Source organism: Anabrus simplex, chromosome 2 (assembly GCF_040414725.1).
Source record: "Anabrus simplex isolate iqAnaSimp1 chromosome 2, ASM4041472v1, whole genome shotgun sequence".
Taxonomy (NCBI): domain Eukaryota; kingdom Metazoa; phylum Arthropoda; class Insecta; order Orthoptera; family Tettigoniidae; genus Anabrus; species Anabrus simplex.
In genome coordinates this window covers 689,670,167-689,693,785 of record NC_090266.1, presented here as the reverse complement: position 1 = coordinate 689,693,785, position 23,619 = coordinate 689,670,167, and the positions used below count along the sequence as shown (strand labels likewise).

The window sequence follows — 23,619 nt, the reverse complement described above, 5'->3', positions numbered from 1 at the left end:
GTTAAATATAGCTATTCTGCAATCCAAGGAATGTGCAAGAAGCGTTATTTCTTGATATCAAAGAACAGGATCAGTGCTGTATTGAATAAAAGAAGACAAAGGCAGACTGGAATTAATTCCAGAGGTGAAAACGGCAAATCCACGACCAGCCACCAGCCGTACACTGAAAGTTGTGAGGAAAGTGAAGGCCCTTGTCTCATGTATTAACCCTGCCCCCAAAGGACTATTGCACGTAAGTTGGGAATGTCTGTTTTAACAGTTAACACCATAATCAACAAGGACCTGCAATTAGAAAAGCGGCATGAGTGCCAAGTTCACAAGCTGTTGCTTCGTCACATTTTGGAACGTCTCACTAACACAAGAAAGCTGTATGAAGGCTTTCTGTTGTAAATGAGTGTTAAAACCTCTTACTGATAGTATGTAGAGTTCACCTTCACATTATTAGCGGCACGCGAATGGCCAACGTGCCATTGTAGCAGTATCCAGCAATGATCATGAAACCCCTTGGAAAACTTTCCTCGCATTCGTTATACAATTACAGACTATGAACTCCTGGGGTGATTTACAGATTTAATTAAGGCAGCAGTGAACATGTTAATGAAAGCCACGGCTGCTTCCTCTCTAGTCCTGGCCCTTTTCTATCCTGTCACTGAAAACCTGTGAGTTAGTATGATATTGAACCGCTTGCAAACAGAAAGAAGTATGTACACAAAATATTCTGCCAGCATAGGGTTTGAACCTCAGTATATACAACACACCATTGGCCATCAACCACTGCAGCTACAGAGAAGTTTGTTGCAGTTGTTCTTATACCATTAGATTTCAGTGTCAGCCCAGTATCTGATCAACACTGAACATTCCTTTTATACACATAACACAGTTCTTTGTGTTCATTTGTTATTACTTCCTTATTACTGGTTTGTCAGCAACTAATACATGTATCTCACGCCGTGTACCTATACAAGAACTTATTATTGATGCTTTCACAGCTCATAATGTAGACATGATAATAAGTTTTGTGTTTTTATTAGAGCAGTTATGCTCATGAACGGACAAGGTTTTCTTCTGAAGATGTGGAGCCAGGTTCTCTGCAAAACATAAATAATTTACTTTTTTTTCTGACATGGCAAAAGCCCAAAAGCTAGTTATCTTGTCGATAGGATTGATATTTTCATATAAACTTCGAGTTGCATAAATACGAAGAAATAGCGGCTGCTGATTCACCAGGTATAACATTTTATAATTAAGAGTAGGTATTAGCCTAATTTAGAATTACATCAGTCAAACCGATGGTGTGATCGACATTCCTCATATTGTAAGTTCATCAACTATGCATGCTCAGTGGGTGCAGCATGATAAAATTCAGTAGTGTGGGTTTGTGTTCTGTCACAATTTGATTTTTTTAAGCATGTTACAGGCAACAATCTGAGAGGTGTAGTCAGTACTGGTCTTGTGAGCTATTCCTTTGAGATATCTATGAATTCCATTGTGTATTAAAACTAGTAAACAGAGATCAGCAGCTGCTCAGCCGGTTGTGCTGACCACACAGTACACTTTCTGCAAAGGATAGCAATATTTTTTCTTTGGCATGTGTGAAAAGGTGGTGACGGAATGCAGTATTTTCAGTGTGTGAAGTATTTATTTGTGGTGATGAGAAATGAAGGGTGGAGTAATCACGTTCAAATTCAAATTTTAACCAATGCAGAAAAGCTCAGATCACAATTGGTTCTTTTAAATGCCTATAGATTACACTCAATGACTCATAATCCTGTATTGTTAGAATGTCTGCAGTAGTCAGGAATGAGTTACGTCTACATGTTAATAGTAGCCATACAATGTTAATAATAGAATAATTACTGCTGTACTTATGTCCAGTTTTAGGATTTCCCGGGGTATGTCATGTTTCCTTACATAGGTTAAACAGCTGATTCTAGTTATGTGTTGATTGATTGGTCATGGACTTGCTTATAGGAAGACCATCAATTGTAGATGCTACTGGTTTTCTATTGATGCCATAAGTTATTTCACACTCAAGATAGTGCGTGTTTTAATATGTGTAATTTTTTCATTACAGATTTTTCCTTGCATAAAGGATGCACCCTAGTTTTTTGTTATAATAATTTGGAAAATGTGTCTTATTATATGAATACATTTGGTCCTACAGATCATCTGAAGACTGCATGTTCGTATTGTCTAAATAAATAATTCAAATTTAGTTGGACTTCAGTTGTCGAGTTTGGAGTTGTCTCTGCACTCTTAACATTTATTTTCTGCTTATTTGTAATATACCTGCACTAACCCTCCAAATACCATGTTTATTAGGCACACTCACTGTACTACTTTGATTCTTTCTGACTATGTTAAGAGAATACCACTGATAACGTTGATTGCTATAAATTGCATGAGTTTCTAGTAGTGATTAGTATTAAAAACATAGGGAGGTAAAAATTGTATTCAGGCAGAACTCAAGGGCACAAGTGATGTGCTTATATCTAGAAAGACATGATACAGAGTGGGCATTCAAATTCTTTTATTCTTTAATGTTATGATAAAGCGAGGAAAAAAAGCAATCAGACAGAAGATTAGGTTAAAAATAAATGTCCAAAGGAAAACTCTTGATGATAACATGGAAACTATTTTAGAACAACTTGCAAAGGATGTGGGATACTTTAGAAATGATCTATGCAGAGAAAGGAATATAGTATGAATATAGATAAGAATAGTTAAGAAATAGATAGTAATTGATGATCATGTGATTAAAAATTGAGTGATAAAAATGTATGAATTTCTGAGCTCTCTTTATCTTATTTGATTAACCAGTCAGAGCTGAGGGAGATAGTTACATTAAGCAGTTATGCATAAAATTATTCATGGACAGTTATGCCTAAAATTACAGATGGAATGTGGATACTGTAGATATGTGAATAATTTGGATCTTCCTCTGGAAATAATGAGATCAAAGTCTAAGGCAATATTTAGATTGTATCTCCATGTCTGTCTGTTTCTGTACAGTTCAACCTGTAAAGTACATCACAAACCCATCCATATTTACCACATTATTTTTTGTTTTGCCCCAATACTGTTTACACAATAAATTTTGTTGCTGAAAGAGCAGAAGCAACCTGTAATGAAGAAGGAAATGTTTTCAAATGTACATTGCAACAGTAAAAAATACAAATCCGTGTTGTCAACTGAATGTGTTGCATCTCCTTATGGGCACATCCTCCAGTGGAGGAGAGCTGCTTGCACATTTTATTTATCGCGTACCAGCCCTCCTACCAATCTTAAATTTCTGGCAGTACCAGGAGTAAATCTGGGTCCTCAGGAATGCCAGCTATCTTCTGAATTGGGAGACCCAAAGACAACATAAGTTTAAATCGACTAGGATTTGCTGATGACCTTGCTCTCTTGTCCAACAATATTCAGGAAACCAGACAAGAAGTTGTATCACTACAGGAAATAGCACAGAAAATTGGTCTTGGAATATCTTTTGAAAAGACAGTAATCATAAACAAAATTGCCATAGGAAACCAAGAAATCAAAATTGTAGATAAATTTAAATATCTGGGAGAAATCATAACATGTAACCTCAATGAAAAGCCAGCATGACATAACAGAATAAATAAATTGACCAGAGCACGTCACCAAGAATACCTACAATAAAAAGGGCCTGTAAATAGCAACGAAATTAAAATGCTACAAAACAGTCGCTCAACGAGAAATAACGTACATAAGTGAAACCATCTTCAAAACAACTAACACTGTACAAATAGACAAAATACTCAAGATAGAGAGAAGAATCATTAGAACGTGCATCAACAAATCGTACCAAAAACGACACTGGAGAGTAGCTTCTAATGAAACAGTCTACAGGGAAATAGAACCAGTAATGAGCAAAATCAGGAAGAAACTCATTTCAATTTTTGGACATTAATCAGGACACCAGAGAACAGGATCATCAGGTGAATAATAGAAAAATTATGGAATAGAAAGTGCAACATTAAGTGGATTACAGAAATCAAGGAAGATATGGATTAACTACAAATTACAGTGGATGACCTAAGAAACAAAACCGACAAAATCAGGAAACTCGCAGACAAGCAAACCAGACTGCAAACCAGAATCAACCAACATAGGAAGGGTGATTTCCGATGAAGAAAGAAAGATAAGATCGAAGAGAATGAAGAAGTACTGGGCTGACAGGAAACTGAAAAATTATTTGTATAAAGTTGGCTAGAGTGGTCCCATGAAGGTCATAAAATGTAAATAATAATAATAATAATAATAATAATAATAATAATAATAATGGAGTAATGAGCCAGTATGTTGACAGATACCTATTTCCTCCCACAGTACCTGTGGTCAAGATGCCACGTAAACTCCATCAAGCATATGCAAGCCCATATATAGGTATCCTTTTGAATTTAAAATTTTATGATCCCAGCTCTGCTCTTTTCATCTCGCTCAACCTTTCATATGAGATTCTAGAATTTTGCTGCCTCCTAAAACTTTATTCAGCAGTCCTTCAATGTGTGGAAAGCTCACTTTCATTTTTTTGATCAATCAGTGTTATTTGCTTTACGTCCCACTAACTACTGTTACAGTTTTTGGTGACGCTGATGTGCTGGAATTTAGTTCTGCAGGAGTTCTTTTACGCGCCAGTAAATCTACAGACACGAGACTGTCGTATTAGAACACCTTCAAATACCACTGGACTGAGCCAAGATCGAACCTGCCAAGTTGGGGTCAGAAGGCCAGCGCTTCAACCATCTTGAGCCACTCAGCCCGGCACTTTCTTCTTTTTTTTTTTTTAAGATGGAATAATGCATGAACACTAGGTGATCTTAATACCAGTATAGGGCTCAGTGGCTAGTGAGTTACATGTGAAGAATGTACCTTCACTGTAATTTATCATGCTTGGATTCACAAGGAAGTGAGATGAGAAGATAATAACTTAGTTCACTATAAATATCTCAATTATAGTATGTTTATGAGAGAACATAGCATGAATGATATAAATGAAAATACACGAGGTGTTCACAAGTAAACCTCTTTTCAACAAACCTACCTCTCCCTGTGGGGCAGAGCGAGTTAACTCTGCATTACATTCTTGTAGCTGTTAGCTCCCCTTCTTGAGATGGTGAGTTTGAATCCCACTGGCAGCAGCTGTGAATGTAATATTCCACAATTTTCTGTTTTCATATCTGGTACCTGGGCGACTGCCCTAAATGCTGATCAGTGATGATTTGATTGATTGATTGATTGATTGATTGATTGATTGATTGATTGATTGATTGATTGATTGATTGATTGATTGATTGATTGAAAATGTTGAGACTGTACCTTAATTAAGATCCTCCCAGTCTTAGCTTACCCTATCCCAGTGTTGCTGTAAACTTTGTATGTTTTAAAGCCTCATTACACAGCAAATAAAAAATAAAATATCTTTCTCTGGGCAGACTAACGAGGGGTTGAAGAAATATATTGACCTAATGTAGTATATCTAATTAAGAAAGTTTTGTAGAAATAAAATATATTTGAGAAGAGAGGTAGGTTGTGGGGCATCAACCAAAGAAGCAAAAAGGTACATATAACTTACAGTAGTTTGTAATTAAACTGATGATGACCATCTCTTGTGGATGGGAAATTCTAATGTACCTATTGTATATACCTGGCTTGTTGGAGAGTTGGTTAAATGGACAAGGTGCTGTATGCTATCACCTAGGTAAAAAGCTCATGTTTAATGAATATGTTAAGTGGTAACTCTCAGGAATTGCTGAATTTGGCACAGAGCTTCTACTCTGCCCTGTTTGCCTCTTTTAACCCAGGATGTACACTATGTAGCCATTAATGACTAGACGCCCCTGAAAGGAAAGTAGACTGATCTCGCATGTCGCTCAACCCTGGATATACACTGCATAGCCATTAATGACTGGACACCCCTGAAAGGAAAGTAGACTAATCCCACACGTCACTCAACCCTGGATATATACTACATAGCCATTAACGACTGGGCACTCCTGAAAGGAAAGTAGACTGATCCCGCATGTCATTCAAGCATGTCGTGAACCTATATAAGGCTGTGAGCACTCAGCAGAAATGTTTACTACCTACAGCAGTCGAAATGGGCATACGATGAGAGATCAACACAGTTGAAAGGGAACATATTTTCAGTGTCCATCAATTCGGTTGTTCCATCCATGAGATTTCTAGCAAGTTTCAGATACCACATTCAACAGTGAGTGATGTGGTGGTGAAATTGATATGCCAGGGTGTTATAAAACCTCCAACTTGACCAAGAAAACTAAAACTATTAACAGATAGGGACTGTCAATGCCTTCACAGTGTTGTGAAGTCAACCGGCAAGCCGCATTAGAAACCATGGCCACGGGCTTTCGATTGCCAATACTCGTACCATTCGTCAGGAGATGTTTGCAGCTTATAAATCAAGGTTCACTAAACTGAACGCTCACATTGGTGCAAAAACCATCACCTGAGGAAAGCATCAAGGGGAATGACACTGTAGCCATTCTGGCAGTCCAGTGGATGTATGTGGACCTGACAAATACATACCAGGCAAGTGTCACTTACCGGACAGCATTGTTCCCAGTGTGAAATTTGGTGGAGGCATTGTGGTATGGCCTTGTTTTTTATGATTTGGTCTTGGCCCACCACTTTTAGCTCCTTGACCCGTGAGTGCCAAAGCCTAATAAGCTTATATTGGACAGTTCTATGCTACACTGTGGTAACAATTTCGAACTGGCTCTTTCCAGTTTCAAGATAACAATGCACCTGTTCATTATGCAAAGGCATAAGCCCTAGAAGGGTAGAGTCTGTAATAGCGGCAAACGGGTTTGTCAAAATGAGAGCTAATGAAATTAAATAGCTGGCTCAAAGCTCTGATCTAAATCCAGCTGAGCATATCTGGGACAATTTACTGTGCCTGTTGACAGCCAGAAAAGACTGCCCCATAATGGCTTGGCATGTTGCAGGAGGAATGGAAGAAAATACCTGCAGACATGTACTGAAACTTTGTGGAAAGTCTGCCTAGAAAGGTACAGACTGTAATAGCGGCAAAGGGTGGACCGACGTTAAACTGACACCACAGCAGCTCCAGTTAAGCCCGTACCTATTGGTGTCTAGTCATTAATTGGCAATGTACTGTATTTCAAGCTCTGTATATTCACTCTTTAAGAGTTATAGGCATTTCCTTCTTCATTGTCCTCTCTTTTATCTCTTAGCAGCATAATTGTTACCCAAAATATTCATCACCAGGGCTGATAACCAAGTTGTTAAGCCTCCTAAAACAATCATCATCAATAGCTGTATGTATGAAACTTGTCTTCATATTGGTGACATCAAAATATGAATATAAATCCATAAAATATTGTAATCTGATTGTGAAGAATTGCAAGAGCATTCTGACTTATGGTCACAAAGATGATTTACTAGAGGAAGTTAATTCAGTTTGGTTATTAAATACCCTTCAAGCTAAATTATGGGATTCTTGCATTATTTTTTGGAAAGAAGTAGTCATTGATAATTGCTGCTTGTACTCTTCCGAGAAAAATGTAACTCCTTTGAACAGTGTATGTGGGTTGAAAATTTTTTTCTCAGAGTGAGTTGCTGTGCAATTTGTGTCATGCATCTGCCAGGTTGCATTTGAGAGATAGTGGGTTCGAACTCCACTGTCGACAGCCCTTAAGATGGTTTTCTATGGTTTCCTATTTTGTACCTGTGTCGGTGCGACAAAAAGCAAATTGTAAATAATAAAAATGTTCAATCCAAAATTTTAAATATGCATATTTGTCGTGGTACATACATGAACCAGTGACAAATGGCATTCTTATAGAATCATATACTAACTGGCAATTTTTCCTCTGGTTGTTATTCAATATGCAGTGATGTTAATTTTTGTCTAAGAAAGTAATTTAAAAATTAGAGATCTTTTCTTTAAATGGAAGCATATTTTACTTCTAGGTACTGAAGAAGACCAAGAAGCAACTGATATGTTGGTTGGCAATGCGCAAAACTTGATGCAGTCTGTAAAGGAAACTGTCAGAGCTGCAGAATCGGCTTCAATAAAAATCCGTACTGATGCAGGTGTCAAACTACGCTGGGTTCGGAAACAACCATGGTATCAGTACTAATGAGAAAAAGGTAAAGTATTCTAGATGTTATCACAGATTTAATTTTATTGTTCTGGCCTTAAATAACTGTGATTTGTGTTGACCATTGTAAGGTATTTGTTAAATACTAACTTAAAATAAGTATTTTGTGTAGAGAAAGAGATTGTGCCTATTATTTTATGCCATTATGAACATTGAAAGAATTGAGTTTCTCAGTGCGTCTTTCAGAATACGCTTAATTGAACAATATATGACATACATACATCTTCATTTTAGACTGTTATGCCTTTCAGCATTCAATCTCCAAACCTCGGTGAATTAACTAAATGCTTCCACAAACCTCTATTTTTCAGTAAGTCTGTGGCCTTGTTTAGTTCCATACCTTTTATATTTAAATCATACGAAACTGAGTGTAATCAACATCACCTTTGTCTCCCTTCACTTCTCTTACCCTTCATGACAGAGTCCGATATTCTCCTCGGCAACCCACCCTCTTCCGTTCATCTCGCATGACTCCACCACCGCAGCCATCAGCACTTCACAGCTGTTCCTATGATTCTCTTGCCTGTCTGGTTATTTCAGTAATCGTTCTGCGTAATCTCTCCCCATACATTGCCTTCACAAGACAATCATCTAGGCAAATTTCTCTACATAGCTTCATCTAGTTTTTCATCTTTGTCTAAACTGGGAAGTACATATCCCTGTCCTAATGTTTCACTCTTCATTATGGATACCCTTGTATTATTGTTCCCACAGGTTGTTGCATTGGTAATATTCCTTGCTTCTTTGATGTCTTTTACCTCCCAACTGACGTGCAAGATATCCCAAACCATTCCTGCTTTCTCTCATACAACAGAAACAGCTTATGTACTGAAAAATATAGAAGTAATTTTATTCTTTTTCTTTCCTGGCTGTTTTCCCAGTCATCTGGGGTCAGCATTAATGCAGATTAAGTCTAGTTTAATGGCCAGATGCGATTCCTGATGTCCTCCTTATATGGAGGGATATATTCACTCTTGTGTGTTTCTGTGGTGGTTAGTATGACATGTTCTGTGTAAGTGAGGATGTGTATTGAGACAGTCACAAACACCCAGCCCTGAGCACAAGGTATTAACCAAACATGGCTAGAATCCTCAGCCTGTCCAGGAATTGAACCCAGGGCCCTATGAACCAAAGACCACTATGTTGACTACTCAACAAAGGAACCAGGTGTAGGAATCATTTTATGTGGGAAGTAATTTCTCCCTACAAAATGTGGTACTATGTGCATCTCAGCTCAGCGATCTTGACAGTGGGAAAAGAAGCGGAATGGAAGAATGCTTTTAGGATAAGTAAACAATTTTTTTTTTTTCTGGTTTATTACAAAAGTCACTTCAAAGAAGCCACATTGAAAGTATATTATACACACAACGATTTCCTACCAACTGAGCAAGTTGCTGTGTGGTTTGAGTCCCTTAGCTGTCAACTTGCATTCGGGCGATAGTGGGTTCGAACCCGACTGTCAACAACCCTGAAGATTGTTTTCCATGGTTTCCAATTTTCACACCATGCAAATGTACCTTAACTAAGACAATGGTCACTTCCTTCAGACTCCTAGCCCTTTCCTATTCCCTTGTTACCATAAGACCTATCTGTGTCGGTGTGACGTAAAGCGGATTGTAAGAATTTACCGTGCTCAGAATATTTTAACCCTCTCAGTGCCACGCATATTTGTTAGGTACTAGCCAAGAGTGCCACCCAGCTTTTGTCCAATTTGCAACTCTCTAGAAAAAAATGCATCGATCTCTCAATTTATACCCATTCTCAGTGAAACTATTATATTATATTATATAAAAATATAAAATTATATAAAATGAATGTTCCTTTGAATTAATGGAACTTTACACCTAAAATCATTTATAGTTAAGATTAAAATAAATCACGAATTTAAAATTTAAAATACAATTTAATAAAATCCACATTTTAAAGGTAAAATTAGTATGACACACTAACTGATGGTATTTCATGTAGCACAGACTCTTGTCTGTCGTTTTGGATAAAATTATGTTATTTGGAGTGACACTATGTCATAAAATTCAAAATGTAAGCTATAGTTTCAGTATCGTGTGGGGGGGGGCATGTTTCGGTCCTGGTAACTCGAGGAAAGGGTGAGGTGGTTGGTATAGTAAATCACTATTATGGGTAACTTCACTGAATAATGGTAATGTGTGATATTGTTAATACCAATATTACCGTGGACATTTTTGTAACCACTCTCGCTGACTATAACCTCACTAGAAGTGTTTTCAATGCTATTATGTAGTCTAGTTCACTTTTTGACTTAACATAATCATCGTCATTCCGTAAACTATGTATGTAACCATCATTATTTGTAAATATGTTGTCCTATAAGTCTGCCATCACTGTTGACATGTGTACAAGATATGCGGACACAGCCTTCACATTTTTAAATGTTCGTCACACGAAAATGAAATAATTTTATGTGGCTCCTAGTGCAGACTACACACCTTCCTTGATACGAATATACTGGTATGTGCTGCCATCTGACGAAAAAGGTAGAATTACGACAGTTTCTAAACGAGTCTGCATGAGGGATGAAATATAATTCCTGGCACTTTTGGCGAGTTCGCGGAGGAATGAAAGATCATCCTTTGGCGCTCAGAGTTAAGCAAGCCTCGGACCTATGGGAGTAACAGTGGTGATGGGGTATGTGAGGCGAATGGAGGAGGATAGGTTACCTAGGAGAATAATTAACTCTTATTGTAGAGGTTAAGAGTAATGGAGGTAGACCAAGATGACAATGGTTAGACTCGGTTACTAACAATTTGACAATAAAAGGTATAGAACTAACAGAGGCCACAGAGCTAATTACACATAGAGGATTGTGGCAGCATTTAGTAAATTCACAGAGGCTAGCAGACTAAACACTGAAAGGTATTACAGTCTATAATGAAGATGGATGTATGTTTGTATTAGAAATGTTTTCTAGAATTTACAGTTGTTTATTTCTTACTGGCAGATATTTCTGGAAGTCAGCAGATATTATAATGGCTTATTGGCCAGTGTTTGGAACGTCCATTTGTATTACTAATCAGTTATTATACTTGTGTGCCCTGGAGTAATAACGGTATTTAGTTTTACTGAAAGTAAGAGGGCTTGCCAGACTGCAAATCAGAATCAACAAACAGACAATAGGAAGGGTGATTTCCGATGAAGAAAGAAGGATAAGATCAGAGAGAATGAAGAAGTACTGGGCTGACAGGAAACTAAAAAATTATTTGTATAAAGTTGGCTAGAGTGGTCCAATGAAGGCCATAAAATGTAAATAAATAAATATAAAAGTGGAGAAAAACTTGCCAATAATCTTAAGCCTCGAGCTGTTAGTTGATGCATCTTTAACTGGGGGTGTGCTTTGTACATTTGCAGTACCTAGTGTACGTCACTCTGACATGTATTATTCACAATACACAAAAACATTCATAATGAACTGACGTTTTGAGAATTGGTTTGTGTTTATTCTCAGTTTAATTACTTGTTAATTGTGCCCCTTTGAATGCATGGTACTTACGTCTTTTAAAAAAAATTACTTTGGTATTTACACTTTAAAGAAAAATCAATATTCAATTTTTCTGAAACTTTTGAAATTATTTATTTTGTAGAGAAATTAATTTTTATGATATGCATGCAAACTTTAAGTGGATAGTGCTAATACTTTACTAATTATCCACTAAGAAGTAGAATGACAGCATGGCTAGCATGCATTGTAGCTCGCAGTAGTGCAGTTCTACTGTCAATAGAATATGGTGGCAGCAACCTTAGACACCTCAGCTTAAAGAGATAATAATTATTATGAGATTATGTTAGTCTGTGGTCTGGAATCCTCTCAAATATCAAGCACATTCATCAGTTCACTACTCATCACCACCACCACCACAATCACCATTCTTCTTCTTCTTCTTCTTCTTCTTCTTCTTCTTCTTCTTCTTCTTCTTCTTGTTCTTCTTCTTCTTGTTCTTGTTCTTGTTCTTCTTCTTCTTCTTCTTCTTCTTCTTCTTCTTCTTCTTCTTCTTCTTCTTCTTCTTCTTCTTCTTCTTCTTCTTCTTCTTTATAGGGTCAGTCCTGAAGTAATGTTCTAGCTGTGGCCAGCACTGTCCATGGATTCTTGCATTACATCCTGGGCACCACCACCTGGAGTGGCCTCTCTTCTTTTCTGCTCCACACACTATCATATTCTTTCACATCAGTAAATTTCAATTTAGTAAATACATGGAGTCTGAATCTCCAGGAGGTCCAGGATTTTGTGCTGGTGCTTTATCAGAAGCTCCACCAAAATGACAATGAAGTTACACTGACTAACTGATTTGTCAGCATTGCATTTATAGACATTCTGACCAACCATGTAAAGACAATTAATTAAAGATGATCATCTTCCAAAATTGCCTAGTAGAATTGTTGCAGGTTACATGATAGATGTCTTTGTCCTTCATATCAATACATCCCATGACTAGATTGTAAATACCTATCATGACTGGTTTTATGCTTTCTCTGCCTTTTTTTGCTGGTGACAGACTTATTTTCAGTTGATTCTGCAGTAGAAAGGCATATTACATTTTTTCCTGCTTTTCATTTCTAATCATTGTACTTCAAGATACTGCCTTTTCTGAAGTAAATTGCTTCCCCAGCCTTCAGCGTATGTTGCAAACTCCTTTGGAATAAACTTGGAGTTTACCCTAATATTTCCTGTAAGAAGTGCATTCTGGTGTAACAACTCCTCAACAAGGGGAATCCTTATATAAAAGTGATCAGTGAGGAGATGGTATCCTTTCTTTAGTAGATAAGATTATGCCATTAGATCCATAACTACACTGTGCACCAAATCATATTAATCTATGACACTGAAGTTTCTTTTCCACTGTAAAGTTCTGAATGAATAATGTAACAAGTAGCAGATACACAAATTTTAAACTTATTTAGCCCTAACTGTGTCCGGCCCTGTGGTGTAGGGGGCAACACGTCCGCCTGTCACCCGTTGGCCCCGGGTTTGATTCCTGGCCGTGTCAGGGGGTTTTTAATTGTAAATGATTAATATCCCTGGCCTGGGGTCAGGGTGTTTGTGTCATCCTTAACGTTCCTTTCCTCACATTCAACACTCGACACTTCCACAATTCCAATTACATGCGGGTTCATATCATATGGTGCAAGTAGTGGCAAAAGATCTCCAGAGGTTGACGCCATGAACAAATATTAAAAAAAAAAAAAAAATCACTTCTGTGAATGTTTCTTGTCAGGCATGTACTGTATATTGCACCCACCCCCTACCCATTGGGTCTCCGGCGATAAACCTACAGGGTCGTTGCCAAGGATATATAAGTCAAGTAGGCATAATAAACATATAAAAATAACTTAGCGGCATAAAGGGTAGAAAAATACGGGGGTCGTACAACTAAAAACGAATGAGAACAATATTTAAAAATTTTAAACCAAATCTTTACAATCTTTACAATTAATACTCTTGATGATTGTGGAAACTGATGCAAAATAACCATCTATATATATAAAATAAGAGTTTTGTCTGTACATTGCTCAGAATTTGAAAAGAATGCTACTTTTGTATAGGTCATGTTCACAATAACAGGAAAATGCATTTTTTACATTTCCGTAATTTCTGTCTGTCTGTATGTATGTACACGCATCACGAGAAAACGGCTGAAGAGAATTTAATGAAAATCGGAATGTAAAGTCGGGTGATGAACCGCTACAATCTAGGCTATAAATTATTTTAATCACGATGAGTGAAATGGTAGTTTAGGGGAAGCCTGAAATTTAATTCTCAAATATTTATGTTATTAATGGTCGTGCCTTAATGAAAATCGGTAGACAAACATGTGAAATAAGTCGCTACAATATAGGCTATACATGCTGAGAAACATGGTAGTTTAGGGGTAGGCCTAAAATTTAATTGTCAAATATTTATTGTATTAGTGGTAGTATCTTCACGAAAATTGGTGTGCGAAGTCGGGGAATAGGTCGCTATAATCTAGGCTATCAATAATGTTATTCACATTGAGTGAAATGGTAGTTTAGGGGAAGGCCTGAAATGTAATCTATATATAAAATAAGAGTTTGTACATTGCTCAGAATTTGAAAAGAATGGCGTTTCTGTATCGTTCATGTTCACAGTAACAAGAAAATGCATTTTTTACTTTTCCGTAATTTCTGTCTGTCTGTCTGTCTGTCTGTCTGTCTGTCTGTCTGTCTGTCTGTCTGTCTGTCTGTCTGTACACGCATCACGAGAAAACGGCTGAAGAGAATTTAATGAAAATCGGAATGTACAGTCGGGTGTTGAACCGCTACTATCTAGGCTATAAATTATTTTAATCGCGCTGAGCGAAATAGTAGTTTAGGGAAGGCCTGAAATTTAATTCTCAAATATTTATGTTATTAGTGGTCGTATCTTAATGAAAATCGGTAGACAAAGATGGGAAATAAGTCGCCACAATATAGGCTATACACGCTGAGAATAATGGTAGTTTAGGGGAAGGCCTAAAATTTAATTGTCAAATATTTATTGTATTAGTGGTCTTATCTTCACGAAAATTAGTATGCAAAGTCGGGGAATAGGTCGCTATAATCTAGGCTATCAATAATGTTATTCACACTGAGTGAAATGGTAGTTTAGGGGAAGGCCTAAAATGTAATCTATATACAGAGTGAAGCGAAATTCGCGCACTCGGGCGTCGCAGTGCGACTCCCTACATGCCAGCAATAAAAAATGTCTTTCACAAAAGTTCGTCCTGCGAGTATATCAGGCAGAGAAAGGACGTTGAATAGTGGCAATCTGGCAACACTGTAACCACATGTACGGTAAGTACCTCTGTCAGCATCATATATCCGTGCTGAGCAGTTGGTGCATTGGATAGGGTTTTGTGTTGGCATGCAGGTGGTAGAGGGTTCGATTCTGGGTTAAGGCGCAATTTTTTGTTTACTAATTTCCATCGGACATTACATACTGTAATACAGTAAGACCCCGTACCTTAGGTCTCATGTATCCTACATTTACAACATTTTGTAACGCTGAACACAACAAATACCTTGCTAGGCCTACTGGTAACGTAAGCCCTTACGAAATACAATGGACTTGAACGAGGCAAGAATAACAGTTGCTACTAATCTATGAGATCGTTGAAGGACGGTAGAAAGAAAACAGGTTTCGCATTTAGTATATGAATTTGTGCGAATAAATTCACGCCCACGACGTGGAAAGGACGTCTTTCAAAGCTGACCAAGGGAAACGATTGTTCGTCCATTTGTAGGATCGTAGTATGTAAGTGCAAAGGGTTTCTAGAGGACCCGCTGCAATGGCTGTTGACGATTAAGTTGCCAGATACCATACCACCTGGACTACATTTATGAAATAAAAAAAATACGCTTCAACCCAGGATCGACCCCTCGACCTCCTGAATGCTAACCCAAAACTGTAACCACTGCACCAACTGTACAGCACAAGAAATACGTGCTGACAGAGGTAGTTACCCTACATGTGGTTACAGTGTTGCCAGATTGCCACTCTTCAACGCCCTTTTTCTGCCGGATATACTCGAAGGACGAACTTTTGTGAGAGACATTTTTTTATTGCTGGCATGTGAGCAGTCGCGCTGCGACGCCTGAGTGCGCGAATTTCGCTTCACCCTGTATATAAATTAAGAGTTTTGTCTGTACATTGCTTATAATTTGAAAATAATGGTATTTCTGTATCGGTCATGTTCACAATAGCAAGAAAATGCATTTTTTACATTTCCGTAATTTCTGTCTGTCTGTCTGTCTGTCTGTACACGCATCACGAGAAAACGGCTGAAGAGAATTTAATGAAAATCGGAATGTAAAGTCGGGTGATTAACCGCTACAATCTAGGCTATAAATTATTTTGATCACGCTGAGTGAAATGATAGTTCAGGGGAAGGCCTGAAATTTAATTCTCAAATATTTATGTTATTAGTGGTCGTGCCTTAATGAAAATCAGTAGACAAACATTGGAAATAAGTCGCTACAATATAGGCTATACACGCTGAGAAAAGTGGTAGTTTAGGGGAAGGCCTAAAATTTAATTGTCAAACATTTATTGTATTAGTGGTCGTATCTTCTCGAAAATTGGTATGCAAAGTCTGGGAATAGGTCACTATAATCTAGGCTATCAATAATGTAATTCACACTGAGTGAAATGGTAGTTTAGGGGAAGGCCTGAAATGTAATCTATATATAAAATAAGTGTTTTGCCTGTACATTGCTCAGAATTTGAAATGAATGGTATTTCTGTATCTGTCATGTCTACAGTAACAAGGAAATGCATTTTTTTACTTTCCCGTAATTTCTGTCTGTCCATCTATATGTATGTATGTACACGCATCAAGAGGAAACGGCTGAAGAGAATTTAATGAAAATCGTCATTTAATGTCGGGTGATGATCCACTACAATCTAGGCTATAAATTATTTTATTCACGCTGAGTGAAATGGTAGTTTAGGGGAAGGCCTGAAATGTAATTCTCAAATAAGTTATTTATGTCATTAGTGGTCGTATAGATAAATATATATATATATCAATCTCACAGCTGCGCGCCCCTAACCACACGGCCAACTCGCCTGGTCGTACCGACTGAAACAGCCTGCCTGTATATTGGCGGGAAGTAGCATGCCATTCCTCTGGTTCATACATTTTCTGATATATCTGGTTTGTAACACATTGGTTCATCATAGTATTCGAGCTATTCAATCCCTACTCGGAGGCACTGATTGGAATGAGTAGTGTGCATGTTTAACGGAATAATGACAGAGGAGTGTTCACGGCAGTCTGCGAACTGGTTATTCCAGCTCTGGAACTTCGGACTCTTAGATCGGCACCGTAGTACTGTTCGTTGAAAGTGAGAAAGTTTGCGGTGTTTCATTTGATCGAGTATTTTATATGATAACATTGCTTTCAATCGCTACATTCCTACTGACGTTTTTGTAATGACCTATGTTGGATTAAGTTAGGAAAACCACCAAGTCAGTCTTTCTGAGAATCCCGTAGCGAAGCACGGGTACATCAGCTAGTATTGAATATACATGAATAATTACAAATTTCACAGCTAGCATTTTGAGGACGAGACTAAGTACAACCGTGGCAGTCTTTATCACGATCTAGCATATACAGAGTAATAAACAAATAAAATCACTCAAACTATCCCCATTAACACTGGGGTATATTTACATAACTTACACTCAAGTCTCAGTGAATCCTAACCTAACTCTACCTTGTTACCCTACGGAATAATAATATACACTGTCATGTAAGAACAAACATCATCATCAGAATACCATGAGTTAAAATAAAATCCATGACTCTGGGCCCACAATATAAATGGACCATTGGGTCAGAACCAACGTCATTTCAGAACACAATCTGTAACCGCTACTACAGTGGTTACACAAAACAAAGCTCTAAACACAATAAAGGGGGGGAAGGAGGAAAGAGCAACTACACAATATCAGAAACCACTACACACTCAGCGAAACATTAGCTGAAACTACGCGGATCTCCGCGACAACAACATACGTAAATATCAGTAGGGCCAACTAGTGGACAGTAAACCAGGAAGGTGGAAGGAGCTAGGATCTACCGAGGGCATGGATATGGCTTAGATTGCAGTTTCCGAATAATCAACCGTGATCCTTAAATTTGAAAAATATTATTTACAAATGGATTTTACAAATACATCCCGAACAAAATCCGCCAACTTGCAACTTACGAACTATATGCTCTGTGGTACACATAACTTAGAGGTTCTTTGATAATACCTTCATACAAGTTCAAAATTTCAAACCAACTATACATCTAGTTACAAATCCAGTTGTACAATGCAATTTACAGTGAAGTAAACGTACTCTCCAAAACTCTAGCGTACATCAAGTGACACCGAGCTACTAGAGGCAAACCGCAAGGTAAATATATTAAACTACATCTACATATTTAGTGAAACAAGAAAAGGGAATGCCTCAAAAACAAACAGGTATGCCCAGCTGAAAGGCTAAGGCGTCATAAATAATTAATTTGGCGAATCTAGGTTAGGCTAGGGCAGACTCCTATACGAAATAGCAACCGAACATTACGGACATTTTAGCTGGAACGGAATTCAAGAGTGCTTAACCGAAGGTGGCCCATCCCGTTAGCGAGGCGTCGCACACGACGTAAAACTTCAGAGAGACCAAGACAGACTAAGGCAGACCAGGCCAAGACAAGACGACGAAATGCTGCCTCGCACTCTATATAAGGGTAAACCCTGGCCTTGGAGTAGCCAATCAGAATGCATGAGTCCGCCTATCCCCTCCTAGGTTCCCCAATCACAATTCCTACTACAGTCGCAAACTTTAAATAATTTTCTCGAATACGCAGTTCACGAATCTTCCATTTCCAGAATAGTTAGAATATGCCTTCTAGAACACATAACCAACAAAAGGCGACTTCCAGTAAGTACAGAACTGAAATCTACTATTTACAAATACATATGTTACAAATATTACACTGTACAGGTTAAGTCGTTACAAATAAAACATATTACCATACTTCAATTAACATTTTCCACTTCCACTACATTGTTGTCCGCCTCCGTAGCGTAACGGTTAGTGTTATTAGCTGCCGTCCTCGGGGGACCGGGTTCGATTCCCGGTACTGCCAGAAATTTAAGAATTGCAGGAGGGCTGGTATGTGGTTGAAATGGTACACGCAGCTCACCTCCAATGGGGGTGTGCCTGAAAAGAGCTGCACCACCTCGAGATGAGGACACGAGTTTACCACACATAACACTATCCTCCACCACAATAACACGCAGTTACTTACTCATGGCAGATGCCGCCCACCCTCATCGGAGGGTCTGCCTTGCAAGGGCTGCACCCGGCTAGAAATAGCCACACGAAGTTTAGTTTACTACATTGTTCACCTGTGACACAATCAACAAATAAAACACACAACACAGCAAATACACAAAGAAAAAATAATAATACACCGAAGATATCTGGTTGCCGGCGGAATACCCCACGTACTCTTGGGAGTTGCCAACGAGATCCGAACTCACTTCCTGTGACGATTGAAGGTGGAGCTGAAATCCCTAACTACAGCTAATAATAATATAAATGCATTTCTAAAAAGGTTTACTGGCCTCTGTCGGAAATTAACTTCAGCTGAAATAGATGGGTGGTATATATTCATAATGAAACATTTCTAAAGGTTGCCGTGCTACTCAAAAAATGTCACAATGTTCTCGCCATATGACAGACTCAAATCAGCCTCCATTCCTTCTAGGAAGCAAACAGAAATATACACATGGGGCACAAGAGGCTGGCCACATAAATCACAGCTTCTTAGAGGAGGCTGACTGCTCCCTTCTAAAAACACATCGTCTCTTTAAATCTCACTTTACAAAGGTGAAAATATGAGTGTATTCTCGTAATTCAATACATCATATATTCCATCACAGTTTAATGATGAAATATGTGATGTATTGAATGAGGAGGATACACTCATTTTTTCACCTTTGTAAAGTGAAAACCGTCAATACGGAATGATTCTAATGTCTTGTAATCTTTAAATCTCAAGCGACACTGTCAAGACTTATTTCACACAACTCAATTTGTTCACTTATTTCAATGTGGCAGCACAATTCATTAATCAGTTCGCTCACTCATTTCAATGTGGCATCACATAATTCATCAATCATTTCATCTCATTAATAAGGCCCTCAATATCTCGACCCATCCCATAGGTTTACATTTTCTACCAGGAGTCTCGGCTTCAATGCCTTCTGCCATCGTGAACTAATTTGTTTCCAACTGACGAGATGGTACTTTCTTTTCAACTCTCTAGTAACTCGGCACCTAAGTAACCCTACAAAGGAACAAAATAAACTATAGCACATCTCATCATGATATTCGTTATTGAAAATGGACTAACATCTACATTATCGGCCATCCTGATATTACTCCTACGTGATAATCCATATTCATCTTTACAATTAATTTGACTCAAATATAGAATCAAATATTACTTTAGATACGCACACAAATGTGTGCCCACCTCTAAAATCCAAATAAAGCCTAGCTATTATCCAATGAAGACGACGGTTCGGATCTCTGATGAGTCACATTGGCACTACTTCCATCCGTGTTGACTAAACTACATTAAAATAATACTTGCATGCGTTTTAATATAACTGGTTGAGTACCAGTCAGTTTAAAAGAACAATCCAGTGGACACTACTGGCACTAACCATTCTACACAAAGTCAAACTATGTAAAAACATATGTGAGAAAATTCCCAAGTAAAAATGAAGAATAAAATCAAATAAAAATCAAATCTACCCTTATTTACAAAATCTACTTCACTCAGACTTGTTACTACTTGAACACTTTGCCCTTAATTAGTACATTTACATTTTAAAGGAAAGAAACCCTATCAATTATCATTTATAAATTAATGAACTTTAAATGGATATTCCATTATGATATGAGTCATGCTAGTAAAATGGATGTACTCAAACTTATCTTCAGAACACCTCGGATAACTATGGGACGTCCATCGGTTCCTTTATTCCTTCATAGCCTCCATGTAGACTGCTGCGATGACGAGATCCAAACTGCAATCTCCTTAGAAACTATGACATAAAACACACACAGTTGGGCCCGTTATGTACATCTGCTTCAAACACACACTTTCCAGCCTGATTTTTTACCCAATGTCCCGGGATCAGAAATATTAATACAGGGTTATTAATTGAACATCCCATCCACATTTAGTTTAGTAGCGACACATCTTAGTGTCAAGCCCTGTGCCTCTGCTCACTATAACTATTATTATGAGGGTTCCAATAGTTCCTTCTTACAATGATGATGATGATGATAATATCAGCTCAATTTTGTGCTCTAAATTACAGTCAAATAACCCGAACGCGCAACCTAATATCACTTCTTCTCATACACCAATTGTTTTAAGACATTACCGCTGTTCTTTAAAATAAAAGTTCACATACAAAGGAGACTGTTGCTCGAGACGGTGACACATCTGTTCCTCACGAGATAAAAGCGCAGAATGCCCTGGGGTGACGCTTCCTACACCTTATATCATCTGGGTAGTTTCTCCCTCTCAAAGTTTCCATACACCCTATTCTCGGTGTGTTACAGGCGCAATAGTGCCATAATCAGGTGACCAGTGATCTTTTAATATAGCTAAGACTCACCTGGACGAAATCTAATCGCAGAATCCGGAGTAATGAATAAATAACTGTCCTCATATTTCAGTTCACTCAAGGGACTCCCCCTGTCAAGTGCGTGTAAAGACATTTAACACACGGCCACTGTAACTTTCCACTGTTACATAATCATATATTCTTTCTTTTAATAGGAGATTATCACCATAAAGGACGTCATAAACCCTAAATAAATTCACAGATAATGAACAGCTCTTTTGAATCCTTGTACAGAGCAGTATTATTAAAATCATTAATTCCTTTGATATAGAAAAATAAGTTGGTCAAGCTCTTTTAAAGATGGTTCCAAAATTACGATGCTAAAAAGTTTACCTCTCCCATTCACAAACAACTGGTGGTGGGAATAACTTCTCCCTTCTTTTCATCCAGGGGTTCCCTAGCTTTGCTTGGGGGAAATACTCCCTAGCCTCAAGCTTGGTGTTCCACACTTCGGGTTTCCGCGAACTTGCTCCCAGACAAAAAATGCACGTTCACTTGATCCCTAGTCCTTGCTTCATGTCCCTGTCGGGTACAATATATAATGAACAGTTCTTCATTCCTCCCATGGATTCATCCACACTGACATACCGTTCGTGCACATAGCGTTTTTAAAAATTAAAATTTAAGTAGCCCTTATATCCTGACTTTATGTATCCGAGATGGTCTTTGACCCCATTAATGGGCAATATTCTTGTAAGGTGTAAGTTCCATATTCAGACGCACAGCAAAATGCTGACAGTAATAGTAATGGGCTGCCATTCTCGTATCTACTGAACATGTGTTGTTTTATGTATTCCTGTTTGTTTTCCAAGAATGTTTTGGCATACATGTTTGTTGCTTGATGCATAATTACTCAGTTGGGGGTAAATTTCTTGCAGCAATGCTGCTGAGACCTGGATTTCTAACATGATGATCAACAGGATGTTCATACACTATCTCAGGTGGCACAACTTTTATCCATTTTGCTGCAGTAGACAGTTCATTATCACTCACATCAATGGAGTTGCTATCGCTCCTACTATCTACTCTATTTGCATGGTTTTATGCATTATCATCGTAACCAGTAATTCCACTTGAACCTGCATTTAGGTTTTTGTCACCTGGGCGTAGTTTATTACGTCTATCACTCCAACCAAAACAACTATCATCCAGATGAGACTCATCACTTGAATTTACAGATGCATTTAGTCCCATCACAATATATTCGTCTAGCCATCACAAGTCAGCATACAACAAAAATGAGTAGCAGACTAAGTTCTGAGTGTAAAGGTGGCTTACAAAATGTTGAAACCTTTAGTTTCCTCTCTTTCAGCAGATTCCATGCTTTATAATGGAGGTGGTTTAAATATTCCCTTGTTAGGCCCCTTTAAACAACAAGCATCATCATCATCATCATCATTAAATATTCCCCTTTTTTTTAAAGATTGATGTGTATATAAAATCCACATGTGGAAGTTCATGGGGGATCTGAGGGATATCTGACTGGCACTGTGAACAAATTGATAATTTTTTTGATGTTAGTATAGTTTTTATGCATATTATAATAGATTGTCTCAGTAATAATTAACTAGCTACATATACATACATACATACATACATACATACATACATACATACATACATTATCATTATAGACTGTTATGCCTTTCAGCGTTCAGTCTGCAAGCCTCTGTGAGTTTACTAAACGTCGCCACAATCCTCGATTTGCAACTAGTGTTGTGGCCTCATTTAGTTCTGTACCTCTTATCTTTAAATCGTTAGAAACCGAGTCTAACCATCGTCGTCTTGGTCTACTTCTCTTACCCTCCATAGCAGAGTCCATTATTCTCCTAGGTAACCTATCCTCCTCCATTCGCCTCACATGACCCCACCACCGAAGCCGGTTTATGCGTACAGCTTCATCCATCGAGTTCATTCCTAAATTAGCCTTCATCTCCTCATTCAGAGTACCCTCCTGCCATTGTTCCCATCTGTTTGTACCAGCAATCATTCTTGCTACTTTCATGTCTGTTACTTCTAACTTATGATTGAGATATCCTGAGTCCACCCAGCCTTCGCTCCCGTAAAGCAAAGTTGGTCTGAAAACAGACCGATGTAAAGATAGTTTCGTCTGGGAGCTGACTTCCTTCTTACAGAATACTGTTGATCGCAGCTGCGAGCTCACTGCATTAGCTTTACGACACCTTGATTCAATCTCACTTACTATATTATCATCCTA

The 23,619-nt window shown here is 38.0% G+C and overlaps 1 protein-coding gene across 4 annotated transcripts in view; it reads left to right on the top strand.

Moving 5' to 3' along the window:
- The window catches only part of Vinc (vinculin), a 413,074-nt gene that overhangs the window by 382,221 nt on the left and 7,234 nt on the right, over positions 1-23,619 (top strand). For all 4 annotated transcript variants that reach the window (XM_067141297.2, XM_067141296.2, XM_067141293.2 and 1 more), the window contains one exon: positions 7,981-8,160. In XM_067141297.2, coding sequence (XP_066997398.2) covers positions 7,981-8,150 — 170 coding nt within the window. In that variant the 3' untranslated portion in view covers positions 8,151-8,160. The remainder of the gene's footprint in view (positions 1-7,980; positions 8,161-23,619) is intronic.